This window comes from Lynx canadensis, chromosome C1 (assembly GCF_007474595.2).
Source record: "Lynx canadensis isolate LIC74 chromosome C1, mLynCan4.pri.v2, whole genome shotgun sequence".
Taxonomy (NCBI): Eukaryota; Metazoa; Chordata; class Mammalia; order Carnivora; family Felidae; genus Lynx; species Lynx canadensis.
The window spans coordinates 193297641-193322694 of NC_044310.1; the positions used below are offsets into that span (position 1 = coordinate 193297641).

General features: G+C 37.9%; 1 protein-coding gene across 6 annotated transcripts in view; it reads left to right on the plus strand.

The window, feature by feature from the left end:
- PIKFYVE (phosphoinositide kinase, FYVE-type zinc finger containing) overlaps positions 1–25054 on the plus strand; it is an 81890-nt gene that overhangs the window by 13212 nt on the left and 43624 nt on the right. For 4 of the 6 annotated variants that reach the window (XM_030324196.1, XM_030324195.1, XM_030324200.1 and 1 more), the window contains 11 exons: positions 2329–2536; positions 4721–4810; positions 7307–7445; positions 8743–8900; positions 10331–10442; positions 11374–11521; positions 12063–12230; positions 19835–19894; positions 21773–21902; positions 22319–22499; positions 23149–23223. In XM_030324196.1, the coding sequence (XP_030180056.1) occupies positions 2329–2536; positions 4721–4810; positions 7307–7445; positions 8743–8900; positions 10331–10442; positions 11374–11521; positions 12063–12230; positions 19835–19894; positions 21773–21902; positions 22319–22499; positions 23149–23223 (1469 nt within the window). Of the gene's footprint in view, positions 1–2328; positions 2537–4720; positions 4811–7306; positions 7446–8742; positions 8901–10330; positions 10443–11373; positions 11522–12062; positions 12242–19834; positions 19895–21772; positions 21903–22318; positions 22500–23148; positions 23224–25054 lie in introns of those variants that run through there. The other 2 variants (XM_030324199.1, XM_030324203.1) reach the window with 2 other exon arrangements.

The following is a 25054-nucleotide window of genomic DNA, read 5'->3' on the forward strand; positions in this document are numbered from 1 at the left end:
AGACATAGGAACTTCTAGGTAATTTGTACAGTTCTTGACCTGGGAATTTGACTTCCTGAGGTCATCCTTTTCTTTCTCCCACTTTGTCTAGTGCAGTTAGGAGCAACCAGTCTATCTCATTATACCTGCTAAATTGACAAAAATCTTTTAAGATAGGAGGCCCACCCACTTTATGGAGGGTAATCTTAATGTCAACAGATTGTGTACGTTAATCATATCTATAAAAACCCTTCGCAGCAACAACTAGACTACTATTTGACCAAACATAAAGTTGACACATAAAATTAACCAACCCATTGCGAATGGGATAAGACATGCTGGATGCAATTGTATGTTGTAGTTGTGAATAAACGTAAAAGTACCCGGAATAATGTATGGCACATGGGAAGGGATGAATGAATATCGAACAGTTATTGGTGTAGTAGCAGTAATATCTCTGTATCTGTCATGTAACTTCTTCATTAGATGTGCCTTTCACCGCAGCCGACAGTTCTTTGGTGGGAGAGCTGTCTCATCGATCTTTGTATCCCATCACATAACACAGGCATGTGTTCAGCAGGCACTTGCTGATGAAGATTCTTCATGAAATGAAAACTTTCAAGTTCAGGCTTGGCTGAACTGTGTTGGTCTGGTCATTTTTATTCTGATCGCTGACTGGTTAAGGGAGCTCTCCTTAGAGTAAGAAACAAACCAAGCCTTTGTTGTGGGAACTTAAAGGCCTTTCTGCAGGATGTGATTTCACTTCCTTACTGCAATTCTACTTTGGTCAGCTGATGGTGGTATGTCCTAACACTGTCATTTATCCCAGACTGGAGGTCACTTTTTGTAGTCCTGTTTGCAGTGGATATATTTTTCTTTAGTTTTAATGCAACAAGTGGTATTTAATTTTGCTTAAAATATATGCATAACTTAACAAAAACTGAGCACTACATAGTTGTAGTGTTAAAATGAAAAAAACCTAAAACACCATTTATTAATGTTTATTTATTTTTGAGGCAGGGAGAGAGCATGAGTGGGGGAGGGACAGAGAGAGAGGGTGGTACAAAATCTGAAGCAGGTTCCAGGCCCTGAGCTGACAGCACAGAGCCTGATGCGTGTCTTGAACTCACAAACCATGAGATCATGACCTGAGCTGAAGTCAGCCGCTTGACTGACTGAACCATCCAGGTGCCTCATAAAACACCATTTACTATACTTGGTAGTAATTATGGTAAAAACAGAGTACAGGTGCTTTTAAGAAATCTTCTGTTCCATGTCACTTCAGTTTTCTAATGCTAATGGTAAAAAAAATTAAGGTAGAATTGTTAAATAACATGTTATTTGTGAAGTTTAGTTATCTGACTTTTTTTTTTTTTAGTACACTAAACTGTTACAAAATCAATCACATGAATAGTGGTTACAGAAAATCAGGGTAGAAATGAAAACATATTTGGGTGGGGCTGTGTTCTAAAAAAATTTACAATGTACGAGAGTATTAAATTACCTTGTTTGTTCTCTGAAGAATATTTCATTTCCATACTAACGTTCATTATAAGAATTTCTGTAATAGTTTCACCTATGTGCTTCATACTGTGTGTAAGCCCATTTTCTGTTTGTTTTTACAATGGTGCCCCCTTGTGGAGGCCCCTCTTAGGACTTCACAATGGAGACCTCCGTAATGCTTTCCTCTTTTCCTCTTTTCTTGCCGAGGAAAAATATGTTGTTTTCATTTGTATTGGTTATTTACTCTATTTGAATTTTTTTTTCCTTGAGCCTACTGCCCCTTGTTTCACTTTTAGAATCTTGAAAAATACATTTTTTTTTTTTGAAAAATACCCTTTTTTTTTTTAAGTTTATTTGTTTTTGACAGAGACAGAGTGCGAGCATGAGCTGGGGAGGGGCAGAGAGAGAGGGAGACACAGAATCTAAAGCAGGCTCCAGGCTTCGAGCTGTCAGCACAGAGCCTGACGTGGGGCTCAAACTCACGAACTGCGAGATCATGACCTGGGCCAAAGTCGGACGCTTAACCGACTGAGCCACCCAGGTGCCCCGAAAAATACTCTTTTAAAAATAGAGTTTTCTAGTATCAGAGTGCTATTTTCTTAACTCATTAATAAATATTTGAGGTAATTTGGATGCGTGGGTGAATTTATCATAATGATGGTTTTTAAAATATATAAATGAGCCAACAAAATTATTTTGCATTTTTAAAACCTCTTTTTTGGTGGTCTTTACTTGAAGACGTTTTCCTGTTACTCGAGTAACTGTTAACCCAAGAACTTAATGTGTTGTGTTAAATTGTTATTGTTATCTTTTGAGTTAATTTTCTTTTTTTGTTTTCCCTCTTAGGGGACCTCCGAGCTTGCACATACTGTAGGAAAATAGCCTTAAGTTATGCTCATTCCACAGACAGTAATTCCATTGGGGAAGACTTGAATGCTCTTTCAGATTCTGCTTCCTCTGTGTCTGTACTTGATCCAAATGAACCTCGAACACCTGTTGGAAGTAGAAAAGCCAGCCGCAACATATTTTTGGAGGATGATTTTGCTTGGCAAAGGTACTATCACTTAACTACAGTTTTATTTATATTTGAGAGCTACAGATAGTCTTGTGACCCATGAGAGCCTTCAGTTAATATATATCTTCTTTTATTATTTCCTACAAATTCCCCACCTTTTTCTTTGGCTTTCTTCAAAAGGATCACAGAATGTTTATCGTGATTATATTGACTAATTAGGATGTAAGCTCTGCAAGAGGAGAGACTTTGTATCATTCTTGCTCACTGTTCTACCCACTGGCACCGAGAACAGTGTAAGGTGTATATATGATCTTGATAATATTTCTTGAATAGGCAACAGAAGTTATTGGGATTAATGATTTCTTTTTGTTTTTAAGTTTATTTATTTTGAGAGAGGGAGAGGGGGAGAGAGCACGAGCCGGGGAGAGGGAGAGAGAGAGAATCCCAAGCAGGCTCCGTGTTGTCATAAATCTTGAGATCATGACCTGAGCTCAGATCAGAAGTCAGGTGCTTAACCAACTGAACCACCCAGACGCGCCCTGAGATTAATTTCTAATGTAGCTTTCTTAGAGAAAGAGAATGCTCTTAAGGTTTGTTTTTATAATATGTGTAAATGTAATTATATTGCCTTCCTAAGGAACATTTCATGTTTTTCCATAGGTCTAAATATGCTACATCGTCTGCTAGTGAAGGATGTTTTTAACTTTTAGAAGTTACCTGGAATTGTTTGAATTAGAATCATAAATTCATCAGTTTCTGATTGTTTTTTGTTAGCTAAGTTATATTCTTATGCGTAACAGTAAATCTGGCCATGTCAAATAGCTTAGAGTTTTAATTAACTTCTTTCTTACAAGTTATTTTGTCAATCACCCCTTAAAGGTATGAGGAATTAATACATAACTAATGAAGTTAAACAGAAGTCAAGAATTACTATGTTATAGCTACATTCTATGTGTATGAATCTTAGGGACATAATGTGGAGCACAAAAGAAAGGCCCATATATAACAGTGATTATTTATGAGGTTCAAGAATATACAAAACCACACTGTCTAGATATACAAACGTGGTAAACTTAAAGAAAAGGAACAAAATGCTATATACAAAATTTACAACCATAGTTTCAGTCAGAGCCCAGAGGGGAACGGGATTGGGTAGGGGAATATAAGCATCTTGGAGTCAGTGCTAATGGTGCATTATTATTTATGGCATCATGATTCTTTATACATTACATGTATTTTATAAATTTTAAAGATTGATTCTACATTTAATAGAACAATAAAAAATGTAGGAATTCTTAGTTCTTGCTTATATTAGCTAGTAATGCCTTTTAGTTGTACCTGGCCCTATTGTGTGAGCCCAGAATTGGCAAGTATCATCTAATAAACCAGATTTTGAAAGCTTCTTGAGAGATGTAGGATTAATGTCAAAGGTAGAATAATTTTAGTTCTGTGCTGATTGATGTTCATTCTCTTTTTGGTTTTCCCATCTCTGAGATAGGCACTGCTTTCTCCTTTTGACAGATGTAGAAGCTGAGGTTCAGAGAGATTGAGTGATGGACCCAAGTTCATACAGCTAGTCAGATGGAGAGCCTGCACTTGGACCTAGGTTTTTCCGATTCTGCAGTGCTATTCCAGCGGGTTATGGGGACTGAGAATAAAATACTTGAATTCAGGATTTCCCCCCAAGGTCACTTCAGTTTTGTGTATATGATTGATGAAGGAGTGCTGGGAGTACCCATCCAAGCAATGTATTATTTTAAGGGCATACTATATACTTAAACTACCAGTCTTTTGGCATTTGATGCACTTAATGTAAAAAAAACATAGTTTCTACCTTAATTAAAATAAAATAAAACTGATGCATAATTTCATCATTGCAGGGGAAAACAATCAGCTTTTATTAAAAAAAAATTTTTTTTAATGTTTATTTTTGAGAGAAAGGGAGACAGAGCGAAAGTAGGGGAGGGGCAGAGAGAGAGGAAGACAGAATCCAAAGCAGGCTCCAGGCTCTGAGCTGTCAGCACAAAGCCTGATGAGGGGCTCCAACGCACGAACCACGAGATCATGACCTGAGCGGAGCCGAAGTTGGGCGCCCAACCTACTGAGCCACCCAGGCGCCCCACAATCAGCCTTTAAATGTTAAAGCACTCCATTGAAATTGGATTTGCTTGTTACTGTCCCAAAACACAAAAGCATCTCCATATTTTTCTACTTTCTTTATAGTTTGATTCATCCAGACTCCTCAAATACTCCTCTTTCAACAAGGCTTGTATCTGTTCAAGAAGATGCTGGGAAATCTCCTGCTCGAAATAGGTAAGCTGCCAAATGAAAGCTTTATATTCTGTGTTTGAATTTTTCTTTTTTTCATAGTAATGAGAAGAACAAACAGATGAAAATGGGTGAGATTGATTGTTATACTTTCTTAGCTCTAAAAGCTGAATTAAACTGTTGTTTTCCCTTTTGCTAGTTAGCTCTGGCTTGCATTCTCTTCAGTGTCTCTTTTCTAGTATTTTCCACTGGCTTCAGATCTTGGAACCCACAGCCTCCTCTTTCTTCTAGCTTAGCAGATGGCCTTATTTTCTATTTCATAGGGAAGAGAGGAGGTAACAGATGGGCACTTCCTTAACTCTTACCACCACTTACCAACTTGATTACATTTAGAGCTCATTTTTTTTTTTTTTTTTTTTCTTTTCTACCTCTTGACCAAGCTAATTCTCCATTTGTATTCTGGATCCCATCCCTGCTCATTTTTTATTAATTATCCTATTGATGTTTGTACATTAATAGTCATTTTGCTGACTTCTTACTGTTAGCATTTAAACAAACTCAGATCACCTGTTAAAAACAAACAAAAATTTCTCCTTTATGGTTCATCTCTAGGGCCTATATTCTCAATTATTTCCTTTCTTCTTAGCCAAAGTCCTTGAAATAGTTGCCTGTAGTCATTCTATACCTGCAAACTGCCTCCTCAGTTTTCACCTTACTAGATCTTACTAATGTTCACACCTCTTCACTGAAAATGCTTTCTTTTTTACAAGCTTAAGTGTTGACTAAGTAGTTATAAACCTGGAGAACTAGACATCTGAATGACTATGGTTTAACATACTTTCAATTTGTTCTTTCGACAAGTATCATTAAGTACCCATAAACTAGATAGTGGAATACAGCAGAGAGTCAAACACAAAAATTGAAAACACAAATAAGCAATAAAGCATAGGGGTAGAGGTTGAGATGTTAAATAGTGAGGTCAGGGAAGACTTCATTGAGAAGGTGACATTTGAGCAAAAACTCAAGGATGTGAGGGAATGAACCATGTGGAATGTTCACCATGTAGAAGAATGTACCGCAAAAACAGGAAACGACAAATTCCTAGAAGGAGCACACCTGGCAAAGGGTAACAAGAGGTCCCGTGTACCTGGACTACAGTGTTCTTACAGTTAAGTGTAAGGACTTTGTCATTTACTCTGGGTGAAATGGGAAGCTACTGGAGAGTCTGTTTTAAAAAACTTAAAAAAGAATTTTTTTTTTAATGTTTATTTTTGAGAGAGGGAGAGAGAGAGCGAGCATGAGTGGGGAAAGGGCAATGAGAGAAGGAATTAGAGGATCTGAAGCGGGCTCTATGCTCACAGCAGAGAGCCCAATGCAGGGCTCAAACCCATGGATCCTGAGATCATGAACTGAGCAGAAGTTGGAGCTTAACCAACTGAGCCACCCAGGCGTTCCACCCCTTAAGTTATTTTAAAAGGATGTTTATCTTTGACCTGGGGAGAGCAGTTTTTCAGTTAACACCTGGTTTTGAATGGCAGCCTTGTTATTAGCTGAGTTCTCTTAAATTACTTAATCTCTGATTCTTGATTTCTTTATATGTAGAATGGATTTACTAGTACCTACTCCATAGTGTGCCTGTGCAGATTAAATGAGTCATATAGTATCTAACTTACTGTAGATGCTCCTGCCTTTTTACCCTTTACATAGAAGCTAAAATTTGGGTTCAGTTTTTCTAAGTAGATGCTAACTAAATTTCTAGCTATAATTTTTTAATAAATAGAAGCTTGCTTGATGCTGTTAATATTCCACTTACAAATCATTTATCTGGTAACTTTGCCAAGAGACAAAATTAAGGATATTATGTCAGAATATAAGAGAGGAAACAAATTTTCACTCATTTTTTAATTGATCAAATTCAAAATATAATTGAGGATAACAACGCAGGTTTAATAAGAAGAAAGGAATTATTTTGGGGGGTAACATTTGCTTAGTGGGGTTCAAAGTTAGTATTTTATCAGAACATTATAGATGTTCATCTAAAGACGCTCTTAGTTTATCAGTTATAACAAAAACTATTTAGTCTGTAGGCCATAGTTTGCTGTCGCTGATCTGCAAGATTATTTTTGCATTTAGTCTGTGATTCTTTATATTTGTCAGCTAAAAAAACAAAAACAAACAAAAAAACCGCACATGAATTTTCAGCATTTTAACAAGAATTTGTATATGTTTTCTTTGAAATATTACTGATATATGAACTACATTTGTCATTACTCTCCTGTAATCTTTCCATAGTGCCTTTCCTTTACACTTATTCTGAAGTAGTTTTAAACTAACATAGAAGTTGGAAATACAGTATAGAGAATTTTTAGATAACTTTTCTGTCAGCTTCTCCCAATGATAATATCATACATAGCCATCATAACTGCATTTAAAAGTACCCTTAATGTTGCCAAGTAAGCATTTATTTAAAAATGAATTTTTGCTGTAATTGATTGATGAAGAATTTACAATTGTGTTTTCACTTTTTGTTTTTATTTCCAGATCAGCCAGCATTACTAACCTGTCACTGGATCGATCTGGCTCTCCCATGGTGTCTTCATATGAGACATCTGTCAGTCCCCAGGCTAACCGGACATACGTTAGGACAGAGACCACTGAGGATGAACGCAAAATTCTTCTGGTACTGGTCCAGTATCTTTGAACCATTGCTAGTTTGAGCATGAAGATTGTTTATTTTATTGATTTTTCTTTTTAAGAAACCTACAAAAAGCCACTTAGCATATAAGTTAATAGAGGAAATAAAGTTTTTATTATAATCACCTAAGAAAGTGGTTAAGCATTGCATGCTCATATGTTTGTATTAATATTTGCTTGACCACTTTCATCTGGGAAGATCAGAATTCAGGTATCTATATAATAAGAGTTCCACTTTTAGTTAGGTCCCAGATTGCTTTTAAACTTTGAAAGATGTTTTGCATACACATGAAATGCTTTGCGTACATTTACTATTGTATGTTTATATGAGATAATAATCAGTTGTTTATTGAATTTATCTGTGTGTCAGATAACCGTGTTTAATCCTGTGAGTGACTTAAAGAAATGAAAATGGCTTCTGTTCTCAAGCTTACAATTCAGAAGGTAGAATTGAGGCTGATGGACAGGTCCTAAATAGTAAAACAAGTAATACTTTAATAATAAGAAATACAAAGATCCTTAGTAGTGAGGGAGTCAGGAAAGGCTTTCAACTGAAGGGCTTGACCCGGACCTTGAAGGATGGAATGGATTTAGGTAAGACAATGAGGAAAATAAATCTTATTTAAAGGTGTGACAGAGTATAGAGGTGAAAAGGAACATGACATTTTCCATGGACCAAAGTAGTGTTTATTAGTTAGGTGAGGTTGGGGGAGAGATTAAGTTAGAGTCTGTGGGCAGTGACAATGGAAGTTACTTGGGGTCACCTGGTAGAACATGGTGGGTGAATTCAGCCTTTACAAGTTTAGATTTGAATCTGTAGGTGCTGGGAGTGTTTTTGAGCAGGGAGTAATGCACTGAAGGCCTTTCTTCAGGAAAATTCACCAGACAGCTAGGTATAGGTGAGAACGGTGAGAAGCTGGTGGAGTGAAGGCCACAAGAAACAGATTAGTGTGACTGATGATTGTGTCCTCTCCCTTGCCCTGTCTCCAGTGAGGAGTATGCAGTGTTGTACTTAGATAACTAGGGGACTGATCATACACGCCATTGACTGAAAAAATTGATTAGGAATGGTGGTTTTTAAGAGAAAATGTTATGTTTGAAATTAGATGAGCTGAGTTCAAGCTGTTCCCCATGCACATGTCATTTCTATTAAATCAAGGGAGTTAGCTCTGACAAATTCAAGTTGAATTTCCTTTTATAAGTCTAAAAATCACAGGAGAGAATTTGAAAAGGTATGTCATATCCTTCTCAGGAGTAATTATTTGCTTATAATGTGATTTTAGGACAGTGTTCAGTTAAAGGACCTGTGGAAGAAAATCTGCCATCACAGTAGTGGAATGGAGTTTCAGGATCACCGTTACTGGCTGAGAACGCATCCCAACTGCATTGTGGGAAAAGAATTAGTCAACTGGTTGATCCGAAATGGGCACATTGCTACAAGGTAATGTAATCTTAAGAAAGACTTTTTGACATTTATTTATTTATTTATTTATTTATTTATTTATTATGAGGCTATAACATTGAGATATAAGTAAGAGGAGCAAATGTTGTGTTTTGTGAATAGGGTGCTATTTGTTTCTGCATTTGGTGCTTAGGGTGCTAATTAGTCACCCCTTCTCCCTCCTGGCTTTTAGATAGTAGCAAATAGATGCAAGGAGCCAAATGGGGTCGCAATTTACCTTATTTATTAAAAGCAGAAGTTTGTAGTAATTCCCACAACACAAAGCTCTCTGATTAAGCAGGATTGGGGAATGTAGCTAGTTATTAAAAAGCACAGTGGAGGGGCGCCTGGGTGGCGCAGCCGGTTAAGCGTCCGACATCAGCCAGGTCACGATCTCGCGGTCCGTGAGTTCGAGCCCCGCGTCAGGCTCTGGGCTGATGGCTCAGAGCCTGGAGCCTGTTTCCGATTCTGTGTCTCCCTCTCTCTCTGCCCCTCCCCCGTTCATGCTCTGTCTCTCTCTGTCCCAAAAATAAATAAACGTTGAAAAAAAAATTAAAAAAAAAAAAAAAGCACAGTGGATTCTCCTGCTACTGTTCCCTAATCTGGACATTACAACCTATCTTGGGAATTGAGTCCATAAGTTATGCCTGGAGTGTCCTAGCTCGCCTCATGATTCATTTGTGAAGAGACAGGTCCTGTTACCTTTCAAAATATCACATCCCTAAGCTGTTCTACTTGATTAGATTAGCTGCTGCTCCTTTCCTGGGAAGAAACAAGTATGTAGGAAGAGAGAGTAAAAGGGTTAGCAGTGAAGCCCTGGGTTCCAGTTTTGCCTGTATTTCTCTTAGTTTTGTGCCTTTACTCAGTTTATTTAATCTCTCTGAGACTTAGAGCTCTCAATTCCAATGTGAGGAAAATATATGGTCCTGTGAAGAAGCCCTGAGGATATTATTTCATAATATGGGCTAAAGAGCTTTATAAATTGCGAAATGCCGTATAAATAAAATGTGTTGTGTCTATTTCATGTATTTATGTATATATATTTCATACCTATGTCTGTAATACATGGTATTGTCATCTCATCAAGACTGTAAGCTCCTTGAGGGCAGGAACCATGTTATCCTTTTTTTTTTATTCTAGTAAGTACAGAGGTATGCTCGCACTGAGCACTTGAGCACTTCATACGTGTTTGTTGTAAATAAAATTAGTTTTTGGTAGGGCTGCCTTATCAGCAGGTTCTCCTTTATTCTGGTATCTGGAGAAATCTTTTAATATAGCTCCAGGTCTTGCTTCTTTTACCTCTCACCTCTCCATGGACCATCTGAAATTTCAAATGATTAGAATGGAAAGAAAATTCATCTTGTGTCTCATCTTGTACCTGTGAAATTATCCTAACTTTTAAAAGTTTTAATTTTTTGGTCTTAATTCAGGGCACAAGCTATAGCAATCGGACAAGCCATGGTCGATGGACGTTGGCTGGACTGTGTCAGTCATCACGACCAGCTTTTCAGGGATGAGTATGCGCTGTACAGGCCATTGCAGGTAGTTTTCCGTGTCCGCCAGTGAGCACATAGCTCGCTTGGGAAGTCTTTCTTGATCAGTGGGAATAAAAAGTAGTTGAATTACTCACAGATACATTTTCCTAACATGTTTTCTCTGTTGTTTGAAAGTTAAACACAGGTTTACTTGGTAGCAGTGGTATGAAAAACCAATTGGAATGAGACACTTTTCAATTGGTATGGCTTTTCTTAAGCTTGACCCTGTATTATCGTTGCCTGTTATTTACCTTTAATGGTTTTCAGTTTTACTGTGCCTGTGGTTTTAGGACTAAGAGAGAGTATACGTAATTAAACGATTGAAAAAATTTAGTATCACCCATGCAGTAGATTTTGACGCATTAGCAGTATTGTATAGCAATGGTAAAATGATGGGTGTGTATATGTCTTTTAATTAGGGAAGTGGAAATTATTTAAAATAGAACTTTTTAAGCAGATAAGCTTTCACTTTTGGTTTATGTTAATTTGTTGTGTATAATGTTTAGTCGTACCTTTGTGAGCTAAAAGTGGAAACTCAAAGGTCAGAAAAGACAAAGGTATGGTATTATTTGTTAAAATTTAACAGTTGCTTTCCAGAATATGTCCTAGCATTGACATAGGATTAGAATAAATTCTAAGCCATGTTCACTCTCAGGACTAAAAAGGATGAAATGAAACACTGTAAAATCTGTATATTATGTTCTGCTCATAATGTGCTGCCTAAATCTACTGATTAATGAGAATTATAATTTTAAGAGTGGAATTGTCAGCATAATGTTGGTTTGCAACTTAGTTTGTATTAATTAGCTTATTTTTATGTAAATCTCTTTAGTGGTTAGCTTTGTAGAAGTATTGGGCTAGCATTTATTTGTAGTGTGACAGCCTCACAGCGTTGCCGTTGAAAGTGAATGACTTGGCTCCTGTCTTGATCTTTCCAGAGTACAGAATTTTCCGAGACCCCTTCTCCAGACAGTGACTCTGTGAACTCTGTGGAAGGACACTCTGAGCCATCGTGGTTTAAAGACATAAAGTTTGATGACAGTGACACGGAACAGATAGCTGAAGAAGGTGACGATAATTTGACTAGTGAGTTTAAACTTTCTAACATTTTAATTTTTATGACTCGTTACTGTGTATGTCTGATAAAATGAATGTTTTGTTTGTTTAGTTGAAAGAACCCTACTTTAAGTATTTTGGCTCCAACTAAATGTAAACATCTGATAGCAATCCTTGTTCTAGATACAGTATTTTCTTAAGAAACCAACTTGTTAGGCTACTGGCGTTTTCAGATTTTGCCATAGTCTCTAGTTTGCAGCAGCTTAAAAATAACTCTGAGCTAATAATATCGCAGCAGACAACTTTCTCACCTCTTCACTATGATATCAGACTTTCTCTCTGCAGAACCTCCAATATATTTCTCCACTTAAAAAATTCATTTTATATTTAATATGTTCAAATTTTATTAAGGCTACACAGAAGTACGTGAAAATACTGTATCCATTTTGGTATTGCACATTGGGCTTGTATATTAAAAAAACATTTTTCTCCTTTCCTCCAATACCCTGATGAAACCCGTTTTTACTCCCCTCCTCTCCCTATATTTCTTTCCCCTCCCCAACACTAAAAGATTCTGCCAGTCCTAGCAAGCGCACATCAGTCAGCAGTTTCCAGTCCACAGTGGACAGTGACTCAGCCGCGTCCATCAGCCTGAACGTGGAGCTGGACAACGTGAACTTCCATATCAAGAAGCCCTCCAAGTACCCACATGTGCCCCCTCACCCTGCTGACCAAAAAGGTAGGAGGTAGTCACCGTCTGGAATCCAAGCACAGGCTGGAGAGCTGGGCCGTAGGATCTCACGCCAGCCTGTCCTTCTGGCTTCGTCGGTCCCACACGGCGGAGGGGACGTGGTGTGGGTTTTGTTCCACCCTTTCTCATTTTCCCCACACCCCCTCCCCACACTTTTTTTGGTCGGTTCCTTTTATTTCTCGTTTTCTCCCTCAGTACCACCACACCCAATTTAAATAAAGCTTGTAGTCTTTCAAAGGAGCTACATCAGACTGCTCTTCCCTGTAGCATAATGTGCAACTTCCAAGGTGGCATTTCTTGGCATTTATAACATGGACGTTCTGCTCTATTCATTTCTCTTTCTTTATTTAACGTTTTAAAGCCTATATGCTTGTGCTATTAACCAGTAATGTAGTATTTCACTAAACCTTTTCAGGTACTTGAACTATATTCGGTGGGGGGCGGGGGGATATTCACACATTCCAAAACATCTTTCTACTAGAATTTAAAATGCTTATTATGGAAAGAACAGACCGAGGATGCAAATTTATTTCCTGATATCATTGTATTTTTTCCATGGTTTCTAACTGTGAAGAAGCTTCTCACAGATATTTGTTTGCAGGGAAGGATTGTGTTGATCATACTCGCACGTGTACTTCCAGGCCACGTACTAGTTATTATTTCCCTTTGTTAATAAATATCCTTCTTGTGTCCACCTCAGAAAAAAAGCTTGTTATGTTTATGCCATATTTGTGAAAAAGTTTTCTTCTCTGAGTGATACAAAATGAATGCATTATTTTTAGCTGTCTTATTTGAAGCTGTATTCTACTGACTCACAAACAATAATGGCCATATTCAAAAGACATTTGGTATAAAAGGAAAAATAAGGTAAAGCATTGCTAAAATCCATTAGTGGCAGTACCTAAGAAATGAAATGCTTTTTTAAAATGGATGTTGAGGTTTACTCTTTTGGATATAATTAAAAGCCAAATTTGAGGTGCCTGGGTGGCTCAGTCGGTTAAGCATCTGACTTCAGCTCAGGTCATGATCTCATGGTTTTTGGGTTCGAGCCCTGCATCGGGCTCTGTGCTGACAGCTCAGGGCCTGGAGCCTACTTCAGATTCTGTGTCTCCCTCTCTCGCTGCCCTTCCCCTGCTCGTGCTCTGCCTCTCTCTCTCTCTCTCTCTCTCTCTCTCTCTCTCAAAAGTAAATAAACATTAAAAAAATTTTTTTAAAGCCAAATTAAATTTTATCCCTAAAGAGGCATTATGTAAAAGTAAATAAATTATGTAAAAGTAAAAAATACGTAAGTAAATAAATAATTGTGAGGTTTCATTATGTTGTAGTAACTAAAAAATCATTATTATAAAGATGAAACAATTTGTTCTTTGATTTCACCTGAGGTTTGGATTTTAACATTTAGCTCTCTGAAGTTGAATTGTTTCCTCAGATTGGAAATGCTTGTGTAATTCCTTGCTACTTCTTATTTTGAGTGTAAAAATATGGTCAGAAAAGAGAAATTTTTGAACCTAAACATCTATGCTAAAATAATTGGAAACAAACCCCCATTTCTACAACAAATTTCTCATGGTTGTCAATATTTTTTTTTCATGGGCTTGAACTCACTAACTGTGAGATCATGACCTAAGCCGATATTAAGAGTTGAGCGCTTAACTGACTGAGCCACCTACGTGCCCCTCATCGTTGTCAATATTAACCATTATGCTCAAGGAGTGGTAAAATAGCGTTTAAGAGTTACAGTAATAGGGGGGAAAAAAAGGGTAGCAAACCATAAGAGATTCTTAACGATAGAGAACAAACTGAGGGTTGGTGGGGGGAGGTGAGTGGGGGATGGGCTACATGGTGATGGGCATTAAGGAGGACACTTGTTGTGATGAGCGTTCTGTGTTGTGAGTGACAGATCACTAAATTCTACTGAAGCTCATATACGCTATATGTTAACTAACTAGAATTTAAATAAAAACTTGAAACAACAACAAAAAAGTTACATTAATAAAAATGTTTGTCTTATTCAAAAATAGAAGTTTAGAGAGGATGCGGTAAAAGAGGAGACCTGACTGGCATTGAACATGAGTAAGATACAGGTCTTTATGGGAATCATCAAAAATTATAAAAACGGTGGAGAGCATTTGGGCGAGTGTGAAAGGACAGTCCACTAGACACGGACGTTCGGGTGACATGAACGGTAGTCTGGTCCCCTGGAGCACACTGGGTGATGCATTTGTATTCGAAATGACAGGCGTGGGTCAGAGGTGGCATCTGTTGTGACAGAGGATAGCTCTTCTCTGGACGAGTGTGTTGGCAACACAGTCTTGTTTTGCTGAAAGTAGAATGTGAAATACATGTTTGACTTGATGTTGATTTCACACCTTGGAAAGTTAAGAAAATTATGAAAACCATGAAGAAAGTGACCGGTCATTATAGATTTCATTATAGCAAAAGGTGGACTGCTGGGCAGTTAGACAATTTGCTTTAGATGCCTGACCTTGTAATGTTGGGAGAGGAATGAAATAAGAAACTTCGATAATGAAATTTGTACAGTATTTTTACAACCTCAAATTGTATCCCTAAGGAATTTTAAAGGGGAAGCATCTGCAGTTGAAAAAAATCACCATGAGTCTTTTGCAACCTCTCTGCTCTCAACCCTTTAAAAAGATGGTCTGCAAAAGTTGTGAGAGATAACCTTTATATGAGGATGAATCTGAAAGTGGGGGCTAGCACTTAAAAAAAAAAAGGGATAGTAGAAGTGTAAATTGTGCTGATGGATGGACTAAATGCCAAGGACATCTCAGAAAAGATTTGGTTTTTAATGTTTATTTTTTATTTTTGGGGGGGGGTACGGGGGGGAGGGGCGGAGGGGCGGGGCAGAGGATCCAAAGTGGGCTCCACGCTGACAGCAGAGAGCTGGATGTGGGGCTCACAAACCGTGAGATCATGACCTAAACTGAAGTTGGATGCTCAACTGACTGAGCCACCCAGGTGCCCCTCAGAAAAGATTTTTAAAATTGTGGTGTAAAGAAAGAAAAAATAATGCCAGTGATACGAGGAAGTTTATATAATATTAATTTAAGCTTCCCCCCTCGCCTCCATTGAGATAATCTTATCAGGAAAGAATTTACATGGTTAAAAGGAAAGTGAAGTCCAAGATAATGAGAAGATAGGGAATGCCAGGTTTTTAAAAAATTTTTTTAAAGTTTATTTATTTTGAGAGAGCGAGAGAGAGCAAGCACAAACAAGGGAGAGGCAGAGAGAGAGGTAGTCGCGGAGTCCAACATAGGACTCCGTCCCACAGACTGCAAGATCATGGCCTGAGCTGAAATAAAGAGTTGGATGATTAACGGACTGAACCACCTAGGTGCCCCAAGAATGCCTGGTTATTTTAGTCTTTTGTCAGGTTTGGTCAAAATATATACTAGATTATTTAAAGAATTTAGAGCTGTGATCATGGGGGCCAGAGTTCGTTATCTTAGAATTGTGGAGAAAAGGAGAGGGTGGAGAAAAGGATGACTGTAGTGACAGAGGCAATAAACTTTTGAAAAAGTAGGTTCTTGATTTGACATTAGAAGTTGGCAAAATTGGGGGCGCCTGGGTGGCTCAGTTGGTTGAGTGTCCGACTTCGGCTCAGGTCATGATCTCACTGTCTGTGAGTTCGAGCCCCATGTCGGGCTCTGTGCTGACAGCTCAGAGCCTGCAGCCTGTTTCAGATTGTGTGTGTCCCTCTCTTTCTGACCCTCCCCCATTCATGCTCTCTCTCTGTCTCAAAAATAAATAAACGTTAAAAAAATTTTTTTTAAAAAGTTGGCAAAATTGTAGAAAAATTTAATGAAAAGAATGTACTGTTTTTAGAAAGGGGAGTGGTGGTGAGTGGGCACCAGTGTTGGTTTACTATAAGTCTTTTCAAAACAACCCTATTTCCTTCTTTTATGGTAGTAGGAGATTGGTAGCTCAGGAGACTGTGGTGGATCCTGTTGTCTTTGATGTTAATAAGACATTTAATGGTCTCAATAACTTTGTGGACAAAGAGGACAGTTTTGCACTTATATACTAAGGAGGTAGTTATAGACAATAGTCATGTTTACCTGTTAATAGCACAGACTCGAGTCTCTATGAGTCTCTGTACAAAAAACACACATAAACAGATTAGTGTGTTTGGCAAATGTAGGAACTTAAGGATGTCACTCTTAATATAACACATGGATTTGTACTTTAATGGTTGTGCCAGATATTGAAAGAGTAACCTGATATCAACAGAAAAGGGATGCTCATAGGTTATGCTGTAGGGCTGTCTATCTGTATTCATTTCTTGCTCAACAAGCTTGTTTTTTTTTGGTCAGCACTTTTAATGTTTTCCAGATTCACAAATTTTTAAAATATGGAAAGAATAACTAGCACATTGGATAGCAGAATTGAAATCTAAATATCTTTATTTTCTTAAGCAATCGACTGAGGCTAATAAGATGAAATTTAACACCTTTAAACATAAAATAATGTAATTAGGCTTAAAACATCTACTGTTAATACTCTGGAGAAAGTTGTCCTTTTTAAAAAAAAATTTTTTTTAATGTTCATTATTTTTGAGAGACCAGAGAGAGCGTGAGCAGGGGAGGGGCACAGAGAGAGGGAGACACAGAATCCGAAGCAGGCTCCGGGCTCTGAGCTGTCAGCACAGAGCCCAATGCAGGGCTCAAACTCACGAACCATGAGATCATAACCTAAGCTGAAGTCGGATGCTCAACCGACTGAGCCACCCAGGCGCCCCAAAAGTTGTTCTTAATAGTTCGTGTGATGTTGTCTGAGAGAATTTATATTTATTTTGTATATGGCTGAAGGAGAAGCTAGGTTCAGGAGTTAGGAGTAGTGAGCTCTTGCTGCTGGGCGCTGGGGGTGCCCAGGTGGTGTTGAATGTCCACCTTTCAGAGTTATTGAGGATCGATGCCTACATTGGATGAAAGGTTAGGTACCTTGGTGACTTCTAAGTTTCCTTTTAATTCTGAATCTGAAAGGAGAAATCTAGATTTGACATTTTAAAAGAATGGTAAGGAATGTAAGGAATCCTTCAGCCTATTCAGTAAGAACAGAATAGAAGAGATTCAGCATCAGAAAGAAGGTAATTATTAAGGTCATTTGCAACCTAGAGAGTCTAAAATTTAAGGACTTTCTAGGTGTTTATGGACTTAATAAATGTTTCTGGCTTTCACAGTTCTCTCCTGTTAGTTTTTAGCATACTAACAAGAATTATCCTTTGTCTGCTTTTCTTGTGAAGTTGAAATACAATATTGTGTTTCTTCTGCATTGTGGTTAAGATTAACACTGATTACCAGAAAGTAAATACCGTCAGAGTGAACTGGTAGTAAAGTGAAAGAATAAAACACTCCTCTGCCTCCGGTTTTCATTCCTCTAAAAATACAAATGGGAATGGGTGGTTTTTTAGCTTTCCATTGAAGTTAAAGGTAATATTTATTAACTCTTTTCTTAGGAATCATCCTCTATCTTCTGAGGCTAAGGAAATTTGGATTTCTAAAATTGATTGACATATCTGCACTTAAAAAACAATCTGCTGTTTTTTTATCTTATGTAAGCAAACCCCTCATTTTCATAAGCTCATAAAACTGAAACAGTGGGATCTTGTTTGATTAATTATTCACTGGTGGTAAAATTTGGAGAGTAGTACAATTAAAATACATTTTATTTTGTGTTGAAGCAGGATTCTGAACGAGTCTTGACAAGTTTGTGAGTAGAACCTAGAGAAGTGAAAATCATAGCTTCCATAAGCCTCTAGATCTAACTTCCCGTTTACAGGAGAACATAGCAAGTTAAACCGCCCCATGAGGAAGCATTCCGATCAGATCCGGAATATGGGACATTCCACAGGACCTTTGGCCTGGGTTCTTTCAAAATTTAATATCATGACTAAGTGAAAAGGTAGGGAATTTGCTCTGTTCTAAAAGAGAATGAAGGGAATGCAATGTGTAAATCTTAGTGGATCCAGGTTTGAGGCAAAAAATTTATTAAAGCATTTTAGGAACAGATAAATTCAAATATGCACTAACTTGACAATATTAAGACATTGTCAATTTTTTTGAGTGTATAAATGGTATTGTGGCTATGAGAAGAATGCCCTTATGTTAAACATTTTTTTAGTGTTTATTTTTGAGAGAGAGAGGGAGAGCGAGCAGGGGAGGGGCAGAGAGAGAGGGAGACAGAATCTGAAGCAGGCTTTGCGCTGTCAGTGCAAAGCCCGATGTGAACCTCTGAATTGTGAGATCATGAGCTGAGCTAAAGTCGGATGTTCAACCAACTGAGGCACCCAGGTGCCCCCAAGAATGCTCTTATTTTTAAGAGATGCACGCTGAAGTATTAGTGGTCAAGTGTCATGATGTGTGTAATTTCAAATGGTTGGGGAAAAACATACATATATGTAGAAAGAAATCAGATGTGGTAAGTTAACAGTTGTTGAATCTGGGTGAAGGGTATACAGGATATTCTGTATGTTTGAAAATGATCACTCCTGGGGGGGGTTAGGAAATATATATTACATACGTACATATATATAAAAGTAAATGTATATGAAAAGTAAAGCTTGCAAAGCCAATATATTAGCTGAACAAACAGGTTGGCATTATTCATTCTGTGTGGGAGGTACAGAAATGAAGTATAACATCTATTTTTATTTGTCCACATACTTGATTTATTGTATTTGAGTTGGTACACATGAATTTTCTATGTAAAACTTTTTCTCTGCTTTCTTGTTCAAAGGATGATCATATTGGCTTATAAACATAATGACTTCTGAAGCTTGTTTGTTATAAGTGAAATCTATTTAAAACACTTAAAATACGTTGTGGTTTAGTTTGCATAGTAGAAAGAACCTAGAAAAGTTACAGGGGAAGTGAAGAATAAGTTTCACTTGTAAGAGAAGTATTTAATATTCTGAAAGTTCTAAAAGCACACAGCATGTGTTCAGTTACCTTCTGGCAACTATTTGGCAGTGTTTGGTTAGAATTTTGAAAAACTGAAACTCTAATTCAGAAACTCCTAGAAATCCTGATGAGTTATCTCTATTCCCTGCCAGTGTCACTTGTGTATTAATTTGCTTTATAGCTTGTAGTCTGAAATTAAAAAAAAAAAAAAAAAAACTTATATATTTTTTCAGGTGGCTTCTCTACCCAAGAACTACTTTGTGTATAGACAGAGTCATTATCTGTGAAATCATACAGCTGTTCATGAGAAAAATAGTGTAACTTTTTTGGCTTTTCATGCCTAAATTACTGAAGATCTCAATTTTTGTAAACTGGTTCAGCTTTGATAAGGGAAAAGCAATCTGTTAAAAGATTATCTGACTTTACTGCTTCAAGGTTCTTTTGAGTTATTATTCAAGTCTTTCAAGTCTGTTAAGTTTAGTATGAAGTGTGTGGAATAAGTCTAAAGATGCTTTTTAGCCTAACGCTCTCTTGAATTGGCTGGGCAGTGTTGGGTTTAGTATGAGTAATACTTCGTGTGTAGGTGTGTTCTCTGTATAATTACGCTGGCAAGTTACAGTCATAAGTCTCTGCTTTTCTTCCCACTCTCTCTGCTCTCTCCCTGGTATGCAGAGTATTTGATATCTGACAACGGAGGACAACAACTCTCAATAAGTGACGCCTTCATCAAAGGTAATTTTCTCAAAAGCTGTACACGGGATATTGTGTCTTGTTTGTGAGGATGTGCTTAGGGCCTAGCACACTGATTGGCACAGAGTAGGTACCGCAAATAAATTTGATTGTTTTAATATAATGGGAACACAGTTTTTGATACGTATGGTGACTCTGAGAATGTTGGGAGTGAAGAATATAAACTTGGACTTGGTTTGAGACAGGCTATCTGATCTGAAGGGTAATTGTTTAAAAGCTTTTAAATAGAATTTGCGTTTTATTCTTTTTTTTTTTTTTAATTTTTTTTTTTTCAACGTTTATTTATTTTTGGGACAGAGAGAGACAGAGCATGAACGGGGGAGGGGCAGAGAGAGAGGGAGACACAGAATCGGAAACAGGCTCCAGTCTCTGAGCCATCAGCCCAGAGCCTGACGCGGGGCTCGAACTCACGGACCATGAGATCGTGACCTGGCTGAAGTCGGACGCTTAACCGACTGCGCCACCCAGGCGCCCCTAGAATTTGCATTTTATTCTTTTAAAGGCATACATAGCTTATGCTTTCCAAATCATGAATATAATATTAAGTATTGATATACATATCATCAAGGATTCTCAAACCTGTCAGAAAGCCTCCAAGGAGATCTCATCCAATTGAGGACGCAGCTTGCCCTGTTGAACTGGGAAGAGAAGTGGGCAGAGGAGATAAAGAACTGATTCTCCTGGTCCATATCTTGGGGACGGAAGGCAGTATGGAAGAGTACAGTCTTCTCTTACACCTTCCCTACTTAGCTTACTGTGGAGTACTGACATGCTTAATTAGTTCATAACCCTCCACAGCCTAGACCTTAGACAGTGGGAGGGCTTCAAATAAAAGAGAAAAGGTGGGGCAGGCTGGTGCACGGGGGGCCATTTGCAGCTGATCTCAAAATTTAGCAGGGTTTCTATATTCACTTCTGAACACCTGGTTCAACCAGAAGTTGATAGGCCTGCTGTTTACATAATTAAAATGTACAGTTTTTGTTCCTCGCATGTGGACATGTTCTTTACTTTATAGTGCTGGACCATTATGTTGGAAGCTGTTTTGTTTGGTTGGTTGGCTGTAAGAGGGGGGAAGGATGAGAGAATTTTTGTAAACATTTCCCACCTCTTTCCATTTATTCAGTCACATTTTTCAGTAGTTATATAGTGAGCATTTTTTTTTTGCAAAACTTTTAATGTTACCTATTGTTTAGATCCACTTTCGTTCTTTTTAAAAATTTAAAGATTTTACAAAATTTTACATAGATTGTTACCATGTTTTAATGTTTCTTTGTAGTTCATTTTTGGGTCTGACTTATAAAAATTTGGCTTAAAAAAAGGCCTTTGTTTTTTATATTGAGAAAGAAACAGTATTAAGAATTGTCTGGATAAACTTTCTACACTGTCACATGCTGGTTCAGACGTATCAGAGCTGAGCTTTTCTCTTTCAAGCTCAGCACCCACACTATCACATGTTGTTCTGCCAGCATTCAGAGTTGTGCTGAATGTAGTTTTTAGTTTGCGTTATTATAAGGAAAGCTGGCCTCCTTTTTTAATGTCCCCAGCTGAATAAAAGGACTATAAAAAAATCTCATTTGTTTCTCAGAAGCCATATTTAAAACTGTTGGCTTAAGAGTCCTAGTCATTTACGTAAGTTTGCTTTCTGGTGTTCTGTCTCTGATTTTGGCTGTTATGAGTTGATGATCTAAGTCAGACTTAATTTTTTTATTTGTGTATTGACACATGTCCTTGCCTTTTTATACCAATAGTTTGAACTGACAGACTTTAAAAAATTTTAAAGGGTAACTTGGCACTTTCTAAACCTGTAAGTATATGGTATAAAATGCAACAGCGAAATACAATTTCTTATTTTATACTTAGAATCCTTATTTAATCGTCGAGTTGAGGAAAAATCCAAAGAGCTGCCTTTCACACCTTTGGGTTGGCATCATAACAACCTGGAGCTGCTGAGGGAGGAGAATGGAGAGAAACAAGCCATGGAGAGGTTGCTGTAAGGCAGTGAGCTTTTTGATTTTAATTTTCCACTTTTATAATGTTCGGTGACTTGGTGGGCATATGCATAGTAGTTTTTCTTCCTCATGAAATCAAAAATACTAAGATTACTTAGGAAATAAAGCCTATTCTGATGAACTTTCTTGTAAGAGTCCTCAACTGTGATTGTCTGTGCCCACTGTAATTTATGGGGTAAAATTTCATTGAATTAAAGGGGTTATCTTAATTGAATATACTCACAGATTTCATTCATGTGCAAGATCATTAAGGCGCAGATAAAATAAGATTGACTCAAACAGATCTTCAAGCCCTAATTCCCATGCTTATTTCTTTGTAGAGTGCCTGTTGATTTTCAGAATTCTTGTCTCTGGCGGTATTAACTCTGCAAACTTCTTTCTTGTGACATTTTTGTAGCTCAGCTAATCATAACCACATGATGGCACTACTCCAACAGTTGCTCCATAATGAGTCATTGTCACCATCTTGGAGGGACATCATTGTATCACTGGTCTGCCAGGTTGTTCAGACAGTCCGACCTGATGTCAAGAACCGGGATGATGACATGGACATCCGTCAGTTTGTCCATATTAAAAAAGTGAGTTCCGCTAATGCTTTTCTAATGCTAGGTGCTGATCGGTGGGCCTGGCAGTAATTTGGCTCTTAATGGTCATCTAAAGGGGGTTCTCGGTGAGGAGGGGAAGGTTTTTCTGCCTGATATGTTTATTAACAATGAACTCAGTGGTCATGGAAGCCACTCATAGGAAGTGAGAGGTGAATGGAAGGGGTGAGTTGGGCGTGGAGTGAATTGGGAAACCAAGCAAATACGGTTTCTTCCTTTCTTGCTTCCTTTTGCTTGATGTGTCGTCTATGAGAAGACCTCTTCCCACAGATTACTGTCACTGTTCTGAGGAAAAGCAGTGGGTAATTGCTTTATTTAGCTGGTAATGGAGTCCTGTATGTATTTTTTTGCCTATGACGTTTGACTTAGTAATGGTTTTACTTGCCAATTTGTTCGGTCAGATTAGTATTTTAGAGCACCAGCTAATACTGTAGAGAGTGGGAAATGGGTAAATAGACAGTCGTGCTAGATGCCATTAATTATTGGTTGAAAGGAAGAGCTATATTCTGGAACTTCTGTTCTGATTTGATTACATAATAGTTAAAATTAAAAATGGAACTAAATAATAACATCCAAACGACTGGATTCTAAGGATATATTATTGAGTTTTGTTTTATTTCATTAGATTCCAGGTGGAAAGAAGTTTGATTCTGTGGTTGTCAATGGATTTGTTTGTACCAAAAATATTGCACATAAAAAGGTAATGTGATCTTTTCCGACAGTGAAGGTCAGCAAACTATGATTGTGTACCAAGCCAACAAGTTGGGGTACTAACTTCTAATCATAGAAGAGAAGGAGAATGGATATCAAGGAGTAGTTTAGCAGTGTCTGCTATAGGGGTGAAATCTTGGAGGTTCAGGAAAGGTCTCCCGGAGCTGATGATGATTAGGATTTGGATAATAGGAACTCATCGGACAAAAGGAGGTAGGGGGAGGGTGGGTCAGGTTTCCAGACCAACAGAATGATAGGATACTGGTACATTTCTCCCTTGACCCTGCCACATCTTAGGGAGACAAGGTTTCTCTAATAGCCTGGAGTCCTTCCAGAGGCCTAGAATTTTAAAACTTTGCTGTTTTAGGGCTGAGCTGCAGAATTATCACTGATATTCTGTTATCTTTCTTACCTTCTATCTCTGCCTTCAGGCCTGAGGTCTCTTTCTAGCACTAACACAAAGAAGTGGGGTGAAATAACCTGGTGTGTTAAGGAATCTCTGAGATCCTAAGGTGCAAGATGAGAAAGGAGATGAGGTTGGAGGAAGCAGGCAAGGGCTTTGTATTCCAGTAGGGGCCTTGAACTTTATTCTGAAGGCCCCTGATTCTCAAAGTGGATAGTACATTAGGGTCACCTGTGGACGTAGTTAAATATGTAGAGTCCTAAGCCCAACCCCTAGAAATTCTCATTCAGTATAAGGGAGTTGGTGGGGTGGGGAGGTGGGGTTGCTTTTAAAGTAGGCGTTCCAGATGTTTCCAGTGTCATTTGTTGCTCCTCACATTTTGAGAAGCCATCAGTCTAGCTGTGCTCTCAAACTTGCTGTGCTTCTGAATCACTATGGGAGCTTACTTCAAATAGAGATAACCTGACCCCCCACCTCTGGGAATACTGATTTGGTTACTATGAGAGCTTAGGCAGATTTCTAGCCTGAACGACTAGGTGGGTGAACTGCAGTCCTATCTTCACTCTTTTCTAAGCAGAGACTAATTCATTTTTGGTAAAGGCATTAGGCTCCTGAAAATTATTAGTGACCATAGATAAATAAAAGTACGCTTGGATTTGAACTGTTGTCAGTATTTCTACATAGAGTCTTATTAAACCAGGCACATTACCCATCAAAGTAGTAATTTAAGCCAAATGAAATGATCTGTGTTGAATTAAAAGGTAAGTATGTTGAGATTATCTCCAGAATTGAAAGTTATATGTGGGTGTGGTAGAAACATAGGCATGAATGACTGTCTTGCTCCACTGACCATATTTAGAGGTAGTCTTTAATTTGTAGTTGGTAAAAAATCCCTAAATGTAGTTCCCCAACTGATGAGTCACTGTTTCAAGATCATTTGCCAGTTTGGAGTCTACAAGCACGGTCAGTCTGAAACCTCCATTGCGGGACCCAGGCTCTTCTGCCTGTGGTTTTAGTTACATGGATAGGGTGTATTGTAGGAATCTGTGCTTCTGGATATGCTTTAAGGTTTTCCTTTTTAAACTTTTTACCCACTTTGGCTTGCCAGTTTATAGTTTCTTGGAATCTATTCAGGGGGCATTTTCATTCTTTTCTCCCTCCTCTGTCCTTGAATTTTAGAAAGGTTAAGTTAGGCTTTCAAAGTTGCTGATTTCTATGAGTTTATAAAGTATCCTGTCTTTAAGCTCCTCTCCTCCATACCCAGGGCTTGGTATCTTTTCTTGCAATATTAAAAAAACAAAAACCTTTTAAGAGAGTATGGAGCCAAGTTTTTAGGAAGTCTGCATTGCTCTGAGCTCATTATTTGTTTTGAAAAAATATTTAAGAGAATACCACAAAAGAACTAAATGAGAGTATT